Below are 14,105 nucleotides of genomic sequence, written 5' to 3' on the forward strand. Positions count from 1 at the left end.
TTAAATTTCCAAAACTTAGTGTTGTGGTAAATATAATATTTAGTACTGATTTGGCAGATATGTTCAATGATTTTCCAGTAATATGAAATGTATCATAATGTTAAATAAGGCTTAGCTCCTTTTCTTTAAGTTATAAAATTAATCTTTACATATTCCAAACTCATAGACAACTCACCATATTTCTTATCCCATATGGGGCAAAGTAGTTATCCATTTCGGATCAGATATATATATATATCTATATATTATTAAATATATATATTAAAAACATGCCAGAAGTCTTTATCTTAGGCAGCATTTATTAAAAAAATTTTGTTATGTCATAATGTAATAGGTGTTTATAAATTTACTATGAGGTAGCACTAAGCTAATTTTAAATATGTTTAAATATGAATATGTGCATAATTATATACATGTTTGAAGATGAGTGCATCCAGAATTTAGAGATAATAAAAACTCTGTCTATTCCTTTCTTGCTTCAGAATTTGCAATACCAGAGTTCATATGAAGAGGCAGAACTAAAAGGAGAAAGCAAGAAATAATTCGAAAGCTGGTAAAACAATCCTCTACCCGGCAGCAATTTACAATGGTGTGTTATATATAGAAATAAAATCAGTCATTGTCTTCAATCCTGCTAAATAAAACTGAACTATTGGAATGGCATGCCACTTGACCTTCTGGTTTCACCAGAAGTATTTAAGTGGTGAGAAGCAAACACACTTGCAAAGTGTCCCCTGTTGACATGTAACATTCTCCTGAAAATTCACAAAATGTTGAACAGGCAAAAGTCCCTTGCTTCAGAACGCAAGAGAGATTTTTTCCCTCAAGGAGCTACACGGTCCATACCAAAGAAGGATACGAGAAATTTTCACTCTTTTTCGCAACTTGTGCTTTCAGCAGGCCCTCTAAAGTCAACTGCAGCAGTTAAACAGTCAAAGACAACTTACTTTGAGATTGAAATACTTGATGCTCAAACAAGAAAGCAGATATGTATTGTGGATAAGGTGAGTTTTTTTTTTTTTAATTTCTCTTATCTGCCCCCACAATTATAGATCTCTTAATGAAATGCTGACAAGACTCTTGGTTAAATATATTTCTGGTTTTATTGTTAATTTTTTGATGAGCAGAATAGACACTTAATATGTTGGTTTAATAGAAGATATTTACTGCATCTTAAACAACTTAAATAGTAGCTAATAATTACTAGGTTCTGGTTTTCCTGCTAGCATTCACCATTGTCAAGAGGCAAATTGTCAGTACTCACCTTCTCACTGTACATTGAAGAAATGCCTGTAGGTTTTTCTCTTTATGTACTTTGTTTTATATTCATATTTCATTAATAGTATGTGCAGAAAATAGCAAGCAAAATCCACTGAAGGTACCAAAAATTATACTTCACATATACGATGAAATCTTGACATTAATTATTTTAAATTAATTTAAGTTCATCCTGAAAAATGAACATCTTACTTTAATGAAAGATTTACTTATTTCAAAGCTACAGGATTCAAGTTTCTAAAGAGAATTTATTGCTTAACGTTATCCACTTATATTCATATCTCAGTTGTTTTACTAAGATAAAAACATATACTTCCAGTATCAGATAAGTATGTCTACATTGCAGATGTACATGTGTATGTATAATATTCTAAACACTTCTAGTTTTCAAAACCTTGAAAAGATACTAGTTAATTTATCATGAGAAAGATTAATATTTTAAATAGACTATATCTTCATTTATATTTCTTTACTGACATGTTAGGTTTTGTGATATTGTTCTAAAAATAAAATTGAATCACTGATTCCACTTAACTGTGCTCTAGCCCTCTTCCTAGATAAAGATGAGAAGGACCTGTTTACTTTTTTAGTTGCCAAGAAATTATTATACTTTCATAATTAGAAATTATAACATTATTATAAGCCTATTAGTTGGGAAATATTCACTGTTTTTTACAGATGGAAATGAAAGATAGAATTTTTACAAGTTCATATAAGACATAAATGGAACGGATTTAAAACCACTTTTATGCAACTTTAAATCATATTCTTTTTCTATAGTACTACCAGGCCATATGTAAATGATGAATACATATATTATGTATAAAAATTTAACTTATGAATAACATCTCAGTAAAGTTTTTATAGTTTAGAATCATAAAAATAAAAGACAAAAAATTATTATTCAGAAGTTACTGACATATGTAATATCTCACCATTAAAAATTCAAATATTTTAAAATAATACATTTAAATTAAGGGAAACAAGGCAATTAATCAAATGGATATTAAATCAGTCAAGGATTTACAAAAATCAATATTCTAAGATGAGATTGGTTATTGTGTCCTTTCTGATATATATCTAAACCTTGACACAAAGTTATCTTAAATAACAAGAAATAGAGGGGCTCCTAATTATTTTCCTCAAACATTTATATTTCACATTTGAAGCTAAGACATGGCATTTTACATTCTAGTAATATTAAATTGCAAAAAACCCAAATTCACCATGCAGAAATCCATCATTTTTTAAAGATAAAAATTTTGTTCAGGAATCTCATATTTGAGTTGTAAGAGTATTAGCTATTCAAGAAGTTATATTTATTAGGCAACTTAACAGCTATATTAATAGTAAGGTTATGTTAAGCGTCTTTCATTGTATTTGGTTCTCTCCAGTATACAAGACATATTTCTTATGATTTATCCCTTATCTTTCAGTAAGTACTGTCTAATAAAGTTGTAAAAGTTAAAGGTCGTGAACATTAGAAGCAAGCATATCTGAACTGAATCTCTGCTACATCAATCCTATTTATCAAAGCTCAGGAAAGTCATTTAATAGTGGGTCCCAGGACTCTTAGTTAGAATATAAACTAATACAATCTATTTTGTTAGCATATAGTAAATAGATAAGTGATATGTAATAGGCTTAGCATAGTGCCTTGAACAGAATAGGGAAATATTTTTGTAGTTTTAATAAATATTTGGAGAGATAAATTTAATATATGTACAAATCTGAGAAATAATAAGTGAACCTTGTGATACTGGCACAAAATTTCAATTTGACTTCTTAATAATTATTCAATGACATTTGTTATAATGCTTAGGTTAAATAAAAATATTTAGATATCTTGAATTGGATGTCAGTATCTTAGTAATATATGCTGAGTTCTTGTAGAAATTGTGTTTTTCTTCTAGATATTAAAATCTTAACTTCAGAATAAACAAAGTATGCACTCATATATTCATGAGACAAAACCATTGAGAGAATTCCTAGGATTAAAGAAAATATATTGAATCATGTTCTTCTACACACACACACACACACACACCATACAAACTAAACACTTTCTATTGCCTTAAGTATCTTCTCCAGCTTCTGTCGGTTCCTCTCATTACTTTGTGTTTATTTCATCTGCTCCTATTTTTCTCTTCTCATATCATCCTAAAACACTCCATTCAGACATTTGCCTTCATTACTTTCTAGAATATGAACTTGCTGAGGTCACCAGAGGCAGTGGTAAATACCTTGCTAAATCCAAAGGCCAGTGTTTGTACTTTATCATATTCAGTATATCAGAAACATTTACCAGTTAAGTACATCCTTCTTAACACAACTTTGTTATTTGAGTTCCAGGATAATACTACACTCATTATTCAAAACCTCCTTTATTGGTTTTTCCCTTTCCTCTTGCTGTTTGTCCATTATCTGACTTATTTGTTGTGAACTGCCACCAATTCTGTCATCAGGATTTTTCCCATACTAGGTCATTTACTTTATTGAGTCCCATAGTTTTAAATATCTTCTGCCTTTTGATAACTCATAAAATTTTAACTGCAATTTACACTCTCCCCTAAACTTCAAATCAATTTATATATGTATGTATGTATGTATGTATGTATCTATCTATCTATCTATCTATCTTTTTATCTAAATGTTTACTAGTCATCTCAAATTTAGTATATCTAAAACTGAACACTTGGTCTTTTCAAAAAAGTTTCCACAAGATTTTTCAGGTCAATAAGGGGAATCACATACTTCAAATAGCTTAAGCCAAACACTTAGAACATCACAACCATTCTAATTTCACAACATATATACAATGTATCTTCACAGTGATGCCTTATCATATATCTAGACAACAAAAAATTTTAACTACCTTTCCAGATAGAACTCCTAAATTTTACTTGTTTCTGCCCTTAATACTATACAGCACAAAAACTAGCCTGTTAAATTGTGTCAGATAATATCATTCACCACTCAAAACTACTCTATGTCCTATTTTAGGTCTTGATTTAACAGTCACATTTTTTCTTGGGAAATATCCTTACTGTTTATTTAAAACTGCAAAACTGGCAATATTTTCTATTATCCTTCCTTTCTTTATTTCTTTACTAGGACTTATTTATTAATTGGTTTTATTATGTACCCTTCCTTTTGTTTGCCTGTTTCACAAAATCAGGGATTTAGTTTTTATCATCCCTGTATCTCCAACATTAAGAACAGTGCTTGGCACACACACACACATAAAAAATAAAAACATTTAACGAACATGTATTAAATATATAAATCAATGCCTGTTCTGTAGACATGTGGATTATATAATCCTCACATGTTTGGCACTGATAATATTAAGGGAGAGAAGTATGATATCTGAAAATACTTATACTTTTTCTAAATCATATTACCATTGAAATAAATGTAAATATGCTCAGAGAAAAAAAACATTTAAATAATCCATTTTATTGAATGCTTATATTTCTCCTGAGTTGCTCCCAACAATGATGTATAAAATTTAACTTTGTATCAGTGTATAATTTAACAAGATTTTCATAAAGAAGACAGTACAATGGGAAATTTAACTAATTTAGTTATTTCTCATGAATATTTAAAATAATATGACTGACTAAAAATGATAAACTGGAGAACATTTAAAATATATTCTTAAGTGTTATTTGTAAGTATTAATTGGAATATCAAAAATATATTGCAAATATACATTTTAAAATTTTAACAATACATTTTTTCTAGTTTCTAACTATCCCTGTCTCACTTCTATTTCATAAAATGTCAAAAGCTTGTCTTGTGGTAAGTTGATGATTCAAAACCATAGCAAAAACTCTAAAAGGTAGAGTTGATAAATGTTTCCAATATCATCCTCTTCTTTTTTTGTTAATCTTTTGTTGGAGGAACTTGACCACAAGTGCCTTCTTTCAACTATTGTTTAATTTACTCTATGTCAAAACTCTTAAAAGTATTTAAAAACTCTTACAAATAAAATAAAGCACTCAATTTTCCAATCCTTCTAATGGTTAAAATACCAGTTTTTACCAGAAAGAGTAGAGAGATTTATAGTGTAACAAGACTATAAAAATATCACTTTTAATAATTTAATTAGACATTTTGAGAATTCTCAGTTTTTGGCATGACCACTTTTAATATTTTCTTGGGCCAGTTAGTTAGCACCTCCATTTGTTCATATGTAACGTGAGATGGCACCTGTTTTAAAATGGCCTCATGACAGTTTTCTGAATTTCATGTATTATAAATGACATTTCTTTTTCTTCCATTCTCCTTCTCCTCCTCCTCCTCCTCCTCCTTCTTCTTCTTCTTTCTCTTCCTTCTCTTCATTTTTTTCTTTCTCCTCTCTCCCACCCTTTCCTCCAATTCCTGTCCCCTTTCACTCCCCTTTTCAGTCCCCCATATTATGTAGCTTGATGTATTTGAAAGTTCATAAGCTTCCATATGATTCTGTATCTCTGACCTTTATAATTCTTTTATATAAAATAATATAAGTACTATTAATCTTGTCCTTTACAGAGGAGAAATTGTAGTACACAGAGTTGAAATGAAGAAACTAATGTGAATTAGAACCAAGTTTTGAACCTGGCTAATGTATGTTTAGTACCTTGCTCTTTTTTTTCTGACAGAGAGAGACAGAGAAAGGGACAGATAGAGATAGACAGACAGGAAGGGAGAGAGATGAGAAGCACTAATTCCTTGTTGCGGCACCTTAGTTGTCCATTGTTGTGCCTTACTCTTAACTATTATTCCCCCACTTGACAGATACTGAGTTGTCATCAGCCAGAGTTCTCATGTTCAGTTTAATTTATTGACTGGGGTGTCTGATACTTGACAGAGACAATGTGTTTCAGGATAGAGATCATGTTTTTAAGGGATGTCTACCTGCCCTTCCATTTGAGACAAAAGAAAGTTTTTATGCATCCTTTCTATTTTTTTATATGTAGACATAAAATAACATCAGTTGGCATTCAAACCCAGAAAAAAAGAAATGTGTTTAAAGTCCCTTTTAATAATAAATTGCCTATAAAATGTACTATCAAAATTGAATATCACCAAATATTACAAAATTGAGAATTTCTCTCAAAAGAGGTAATGGCCATGATTATTTTCTGTAAAACTAAATCAAGTGCATGCTCTATTAGAAGCATAGGCATGACATATGTACTTTTCTAGAATTAGCATAATGATGGCATCTAAGTTCAACACAATCCAAAATGATACATAAATGTGAGTGATCTTAGATTCATGTATATTTATATTATATCTTACTTTCTGTGGTTAAAATCATGTTATTTTCATGACTATATTACAAGAGCTCAAATGTTTAAAAGGGCAGTCATGTTTGAAGCCATTACTTCTTAAATGCTTTCAATTGATTACGGTTAAATACTACCTACTAGAATATTTTAAAGGGACATAATCCTAGAAAGGCCTGATCCTTCGACCTTTGCTCCCTCTGTTCTTTTCTTCATTGCTGCTTGTTTTTTCTTCATATACATTGAAAAAGACCAATCTTCCTGGAAACACTAGGATAAAAAACAAGCCAAGCCAAACCAAACCAAACCAAAAGCGTATTCTTTTTTCTTCAGATGTTCACTGTATTGTGATCTCTGATGAAGTATAGTCACAAACAAGATCATATAAACACCAGCTAAAACAGGCATGAACAAAGTGTTGCTGAGCCCAAATAAATAATTTTCTTTCTTACTGAAGAAATAGAGAATGAACGGCTATAGCAATCTCTTCCAGTTATAAACAATCTCAGCACTCTGTAGGATCATCACGGGGATATATCTGAGAGAAGAGGGTAATCTCAGAGTAGAAATGATCTCCTCTAAATGCCTTACATCCTCAGCCTTTCAGGCTTTGACTGAAGGCACGTTGTCAGAGAGACACCTCCAGAGGATTTAGGAAGGAGGTGAAAATGAATTCCTGACCCACTTCCTACTTTCAAAGGCTCAAACTTGTCTGCCTTGATACCATTAGTATATTATATTTTATTAGTGGATTTCTAACTGGCAGTCATCAAATAATTTTCAGTCCCTGTTGATCCACTGGGATTCAGCTGAGTAATCTGAGCTGCCAGTCTGTAGCCACATAAAGCCTATAAATGTCATACTCATTTATTTTCCTATGAGAAGTTAATTCTCTTTTAGGCAGATTTATTTTGAACTGCCTACTACAGCTAGATAACAGATATTTTATTGGAGAATTAATCTTAGTCTTAAATCAAAGAATGCTGTACCTCTGCCTTCTTATAAACTCATCATTCTAACATCATTTTGTGAAAAGTATAAGTCAATTATTACCTTTTTTTCTCATTTTAATTGTTCTCATTTCATCATATTACTGATTTCAAAATAAATGTTTAATATTGCTTCATGTTTGGGTGTTTTTAACTTTGCAATTATTAGTTATTTTTTTCCTTTTTAATAAATCAAAGTGTAATTAAGAATTTATTTTAGCAAAACATTTGATGAGTTGCTGGCTATGTAAATGAGTCTTTTATGTGTCAACTGGTCTCTATGCCATTGAACAAAGATTTATTATCCACTTCTCATAAATTTCATTTAATAAAATTCTGTTATAATCTAAACTTAATGCAATCAAGAATTTAACACTGAATCCTGAGGCCTTTATTCAGATAATATATTCATTTTTTTAAATAGAAGGACAGTTTTTAAAACCTATCCAAAGAAATTACTTTTATCTCAAGAGCTATTTTATGTAAAATTTTTAACTCTTTACATTATAGAAAGAACATAAACAGCAGAGCAGTCACAACCCCTGGGCTCTTGTTTGCTAAAATAAAAGCAGCTTCATTTTAATATATGAAGATATAAATCAAATACATTTTTATAATTAAAGTAGATTCATAAGTTTACTAATTTGGTTTTAGTTTTCAATCCACATCTGACACCATATAAATATAATGTCTTCCTAGGCCTTTGCTGATAATAGAATCTCCATAATATAATGGTCCATGTATGTCACAGTTTAAGTATGTAGACACAATTTGACTAACATACATAATTTTCACGCTAACTGTTCTTGGGTCTATACAGTGCTATTATAAAAAAAAGTCTGTATTTAAAATTCTTTGCTTCTACACACAAAGATATCCATTTCTCTTTTGCCTGATTATGTCCCTTCTAATTATTCACACAATCGAATCATTCTTAAAAGTAAGAGACAATGTGTACAGCTGTATGATACATAATGTATATCTGATGGAATAAGCAATTGTTTTTCAGATCTTCCCATAGCCTCACAATTATTTATCTGTGAGATTGAAGAGGCCAAGACATGGCAAGTGATTGCAAGATGATCCTTGCCTGACCTGTGGTGGCACAGTGGATAAAGCGTCGACCTGGAAATGCTGAGGTGGCCGGTTCGAAACCCTGGGCTTGCCTGGTCAAGGCACATATGGGAGTTGATGCTTCCAGCTCCTCCCCACTTCTCTCTCTGTCTCTCTCTCCTCTTTCTCCCTCTCTCTCTCTCTCTCCTCTCTAAAAAATGAATAAATAAATAAATAAATAAAAAACCTCAGTGCAAGATGATCCAAGTGTGCCCTTCAATGAAGAATTCACCTATGAAACGAATTCTTTAATTAGTTATGGAAAAAGTCTTACCTTAGTTTATCAATCTTCTGACTCTCTAGAATCTCTTTCTGTTTGTGCTGTTGTATTTCCCCATTTATAGAGCACATCTTTTTTTGAAAAATCTAGGATCTAAAACCTGGGTGCGTCTTATACAGTGGTTGTAGGAGTGTGGCATTTCAAATGCCACAGATGGAACTGAGGACGCGGCAATATATGAAGACAGTGATTCGTCATCAGACACAGATGAGAACAAGTTAATGGATAGGAGCTCTGACAGTGATGAGGAGTTATATAAATTTTATGATGAATAAAACTTGAGTTCAATAACTTTATGCAATACATTCTTTTTTTTCAAATTTTGGGCCCCAAAATTAAGGTGCATCTTATACATGGGAACATCTTACATATGGGGAAGTATGGTATATTCAATCAGTCAATATATCATTTTATTATATATATAATATATCTCTGTGAACTGTTACCATCCTAGTTTTAGTCATCATCACCTCTAAAATATGAACTGATCTAAGAGGGTCCTTGTTGAACACCCACAGTGTATATAGGAAAACGGAATACAGATACTATAGAATATGTTTATAATGATCAAGTTACTATCGAATATATCTGTATCTATCAAGTGTGTAAGATATAAGGTCTCTTATCATTAATAAATTTAATCCATTTACTGAAAATATATCTTGCTACTATTTGAATATAAATAATATTCAATAAATAACAGTACCGTTCATGATAGACTAAGTAATGACTAAATAATCAATGATTTGTAACAACAAAGGTTTATTGTCACTCATATGACATGCTCAGAGGATGAGCTGGGGCTTTACTCAGCTCCATTTATTCTGGAACCAGGGAAATAAAACAGTATTTGTCATTGTCACAGTTTCCAAGTAAAGTGAACAGAGAGGTGGTATCTTCAAGGCTACTATAATAAATCATCATAGAGTGGTGGCTTATAAATAACAGAAATTTATTTCTCAAAGTTCTGGGGGCTGGAAGTACAAGATCCAGACACCAGCATGGTAGGACTCTGGCAAGTATCATTTTCCCAGTTGCAGGTTGTCATCTTCTCATTGTGTCTAGAGGGCTAAATAGTTCTCTGGATTCTTTTTCACATGGACATTAATTTCATCATGAGAGCTCCACCTTCATGACTTAATGACTTCCGAAAGATCCCACCTCCTAATACCATCACATTGCAAGTTAGAATTTCAATTTGTAAATTTTGAAGGGACACAAATATTCAGTTCATAATGGTTGAGGAAGAACACATTGACTCTTAAAGCTTCTGTTTGGATGTTAAACAGCTTGTTCTCACATTTAACTGGTTATCAAGTCACATGACTAAATCAGAGTTCAACATGGTGGATATACAAAACATTCTTTTGAGTGGCTAATTCATTGAGGGAAAAAATATATTTTAAACACTATAAATCCAGCAAAGTAAGCAAAGACTACAACAAAGATATTTACTTAAAAATTTATGTGCTTAAGTCAGGGGTCCCCAAACTTTTTACACGGGGGGCCAGTTCACTGTCCCTCAGACCTTGGAGGGCCGGACTATAAAAAAAACTATAAACAAATCCCTATGCACACTGTACATATCTTATTTTAAAGTAAAAAAAACAAACCGGGAACAAACACAATATTTAAAATAAAGAACAAGTAAATTTAAATCAACAAACTGACCAGTATTTCAATGGGAACTATGCTCCTCTCACTGACCACCAATGAAAGAGGTGCCCCTTCTGGAAGTGCAGTGGGGGTGGGGGGTGGGGAGGTGGATAAATGGCCTCAGGGGGCCACATGTGGCCTGTGGGCCATAGTTTGGGGACCCCTGGCTTAATTCATTCATTTTAATCACATATGGAGTCTCATTTTTTTTTTCATTTAAAATTCCATTAACTTATTTGTTTAGTTGTAGTAATCTTAACTGCCTGGTTTCTAAGCAGGAAGAGAAGTAAACTTGTAGCAAGTAAGTGCAGGGACAAGTCCGAGTAATAAGAGCAAGCAACTTCCAGAACAAATGAGTATCCTGGTAGGTCCCAGATGGATATGTGAAAACTCACATTTTTCAAACCTATTGCTTAAAATGGACAAACTGTCTCTTCTGCCTATATTTCATTTCCCAAAGTAAGCCAGGGAGTGAAGTCCAACATCAACCAACATCACTTCTGACAGAAGTGGGGTCCAGGAATGCAACAAATATGTGCCAAAATAGTCTGTTTGCCACAAAGCTTCAGATTCTAAGAACCGTTTAAATTATTCTTCTCTTGGTAGGGCAGGAAAGAGAAGTATTCAAACTAGATAGCTTAATAATATTTGATGTTTATGTAAAAATCCTACTTTTTGATATAACTAGCTACCTATTTTAACTCACTTCTCAAGATATACTCTGTTGTAGAATGAGAATTACCTTGATTCATCAGGGGAATAAACTACACACTTTAATATTTTATACATAATAAGTTTGCATGTGTCTGCTACAATTCAGTTTAACTGCAATGTGCATTTTTTAAAAGCAAATATTATATAAAGTATCTTGAATACCAATATTAACTATCTAATATTTGTGAGTCACAATAGTTATAACTAAATGCATGACATATTTCACAGTGCTATCGTTTTTATACATTGAATTTAACTGTTTGGTGTATTTTTTAAAGGTAATCAACACATCTCTTAAAAATACCATCGTAGAACAAAAAGTAAACAAGTTATTTATCCAACAGAATTAACCTTTCAAGTGATTAATAAGTCTAATATACATATTTAAATGTAAAGTCACATTTTTTAATTTGTTTGTAATTTGTACAATAAAATAATTGAGCTACAGTCATGAGCCACTTAAGCAGGGGAATCTGCAAATGAGTCATTAGGTGATTTCATTGTTGTGTGACTACCATAAAGAATACTTATACAAACCTAAATGGTCTAGTCTAAATAATTAATATATATTTTTTATTTTTTTCCTTTTTCCAAATGAGAGGTGGGGTGATTGAGAGGCAGACTCCCACATGCACCCATACCAGGATCCACCCAGCAACCTCCATCTGGGGCCGATGCTTTGCCTCTCTGGGATCATAATCACAACCAAGCAATTTTTAGCACCTGAGGTGGAGGCTCCACAGAGCCAGCCTCAGCGCCCAGAGCGATGCTCTAGAACCAATCGAGCCATGGCTGCAGGAGGGGAAGAGACAGAGAGAGAGAGAGAGAGAGAGAGAGAGAGAGAGAAAGGTATGGAGAAGCAGATGATCACTTCTCCTGTGAACCCTGACCAGTAATCAAATCCAGGACAACCAAACCATACACTGGGTTGATGCTTTACCACTGGGCCAACCGGCCAGGGCTTAAATGATTAATATTTTTAATAGTTCTTTATTGGTTAATAGCAAAGTATTCAAAAACTTAGTAGCTTAACACAAAGCCCAATATTTATCACCTTATTCTGTTATTTGGTGATTTAGTTCTCTGCTGGACTCACTCATACATTTGTGGCCAGTTGCCAAGTAGGTGGGTGACCCTCACCAGGGAGTTAGCTGGGGGAATAGGAGCAACAGGGCTGTGTGTCTGTTATCATGTGGGAGGCTAGCTCAGGCTTCTTTATATGGTGCTGATCAAGGGTGTTATCAGAAGTGGTAGAAATGCATGGCATCTTGTGTCTTAGATCTGCAACTTATGCATTCTCATTTTCAACACATGTTTTTGATTAAAGCACATCAGAGGCCAAGATAAATTTAAGGTCTGGAAAAAATTTTCTATCCCTTGATGGGAGAATCTGCAAAATACTGTGGCTCTTTTCAAAATTACAACAATAGAATAGTATAATATAGTATAGTAAGTACATTTTTATTACAAATAAATAGTATATATACATATAAACAAAAGATTCATAGATAATACTGTAACAATTTTTTACCACTCCTCACAAATCCTATTAATACTGAGCCAACTATTACTTATCACTCTCATTTTATTTTCACTGTATTTGTGCCTTTATTCAAAATATAACTCATAGCAATACTAATTGAAGGTATCTATAAATATTATATTTTCCTTTTACAATTGAAGACAATGTGACTTTGGCAAATGTCCCTGTCATTTTTACTGTAATCAACAATTAGAAACCAATGCTTTAATAAATAACTTTTTAAAAAATTATTGTTAAGTGAGGGGCAGGTAGGCAAAGAGACAAGACTCCTGCCTGCACCCCAACTGGGATCCACTAGGCAAGCCCCCTCTGGGGCAATGCTCTACTCATCTGGGGCCGCTGCTTCGTTGCTAGGCAACTGAGCTATTTTTTCACTTCTGAGGCAAGGCCATGGTGCCATCCTCAGTGCTCTGCGCCAACGTGCTCGAATGAGTCATGGCTGCAGGAGGGGGGAAAAGAGAGAGAAAAAGAGAAAAACAGAGAGAGAGAAGGAAGGGATAGGGATGGAGAAACAGACAGTCACTCTCCTGTGTCCTCTGACTGGGAATCGAACCCGAGACTTCCACATGTGGGGCGACGCTCTACCACTGAGCCAACCAGCCAGGGCAATCAATAACTTTTCAACAGACTTATAAATCCTTAGTGATTCTAAAAAGTCTTTTTATTCTGGTCACTAGGCAATTATATCAGTTAATATAAACCCTGAAATTTTACAGGTTATAATGAAAAAAATTCAAACAAGATATAAAATTTACAACATAGATACTTTCTTTTTCCAGTTTCATCTGTACTTATATTTAGTAAACTATATTATCGATATAGAAATTTTGTATTTAAGAAAATATGTCTTTTTCAAAAAAATACATATAAGTTAACTTGGCATATACACATGTACATTATGTCTTTTTCCTTTAATCATGAAGCTAAATAATTAATCCACGGATAATAGACCAGCCATTTGTTGATTACTTTTTTCACACTGCAGTTAATTTTCATATAAAATTCCTGTAACATTTTGGGGAAAAAATGACTGTCATGTGATACTGGTGTTTTTAGCATATTTTTAAATGATTATTATTTGGTACTCATAGAGGTAATACTATTTTATTTGAAAGGGTACCTCAGTGTTTATATAGAAATTATTTAATTTAAACAAGGCTTAGGTTTTCTTACTTATTTCAGTAATACCATTTACATGTCAACTTCTCTGAGTGCAAGCATTTTCTTGGTTTCATAAACTTTTTTTTTTACAAGGA

General features: G+C 32.5%; 1 protein-coding gene across 11 annotated transcripts in view; it reads left to right on the top strand.

Moving 5' to 3' along the window:
* Positions 1–627: 627 nt before the first annotated feature.
* The window catches only part of TECRL (trans-2,3-enoyl-CoA reductase like), a 92,799-nt gene continuing 79,321 nt past the window's right edge, over positions 628–14,105 (top strand). For 4 of the 11 annotated variants that reach the window (XM_066232855.1, XM_066232854.1, XM_066232857.1 and 1 more), the window contains exon 1: positions 639–1,004. In XM_066232855.1, coding sequence (XP_066088952.1) covers positions 771–1,004 — 234 coding nt within the window. In that variant the 5' untranslated portion in view covers positions 639–770. Of the gene's footprint in view, positions 1,005–14,105 lie in introns of all 11 variants that reach the window. The other 7 variants (XM_066232846.1, XM_066232852.1, XM_066232850.1 and 4 more) reach the window with 5 other exon arrangements.

The sequence above is a fragment of the Saccopteryx bilineata genome, chromosome 5, assembly GCF_036850765.1.
Source record: "Saccopteryx bilineata isolate mSacBil1 chromosome 5, mSacBil1_pri_phased_curated, whole genome shotgun sequence".
Taxonomy (NCBI): domain Eukaryota; kingdom Metazoa; phylum Chordata; class Mammalia; order Chiroptera; family Emballonuridae; genus Saccopteryx; species Saccopteryx bilineata.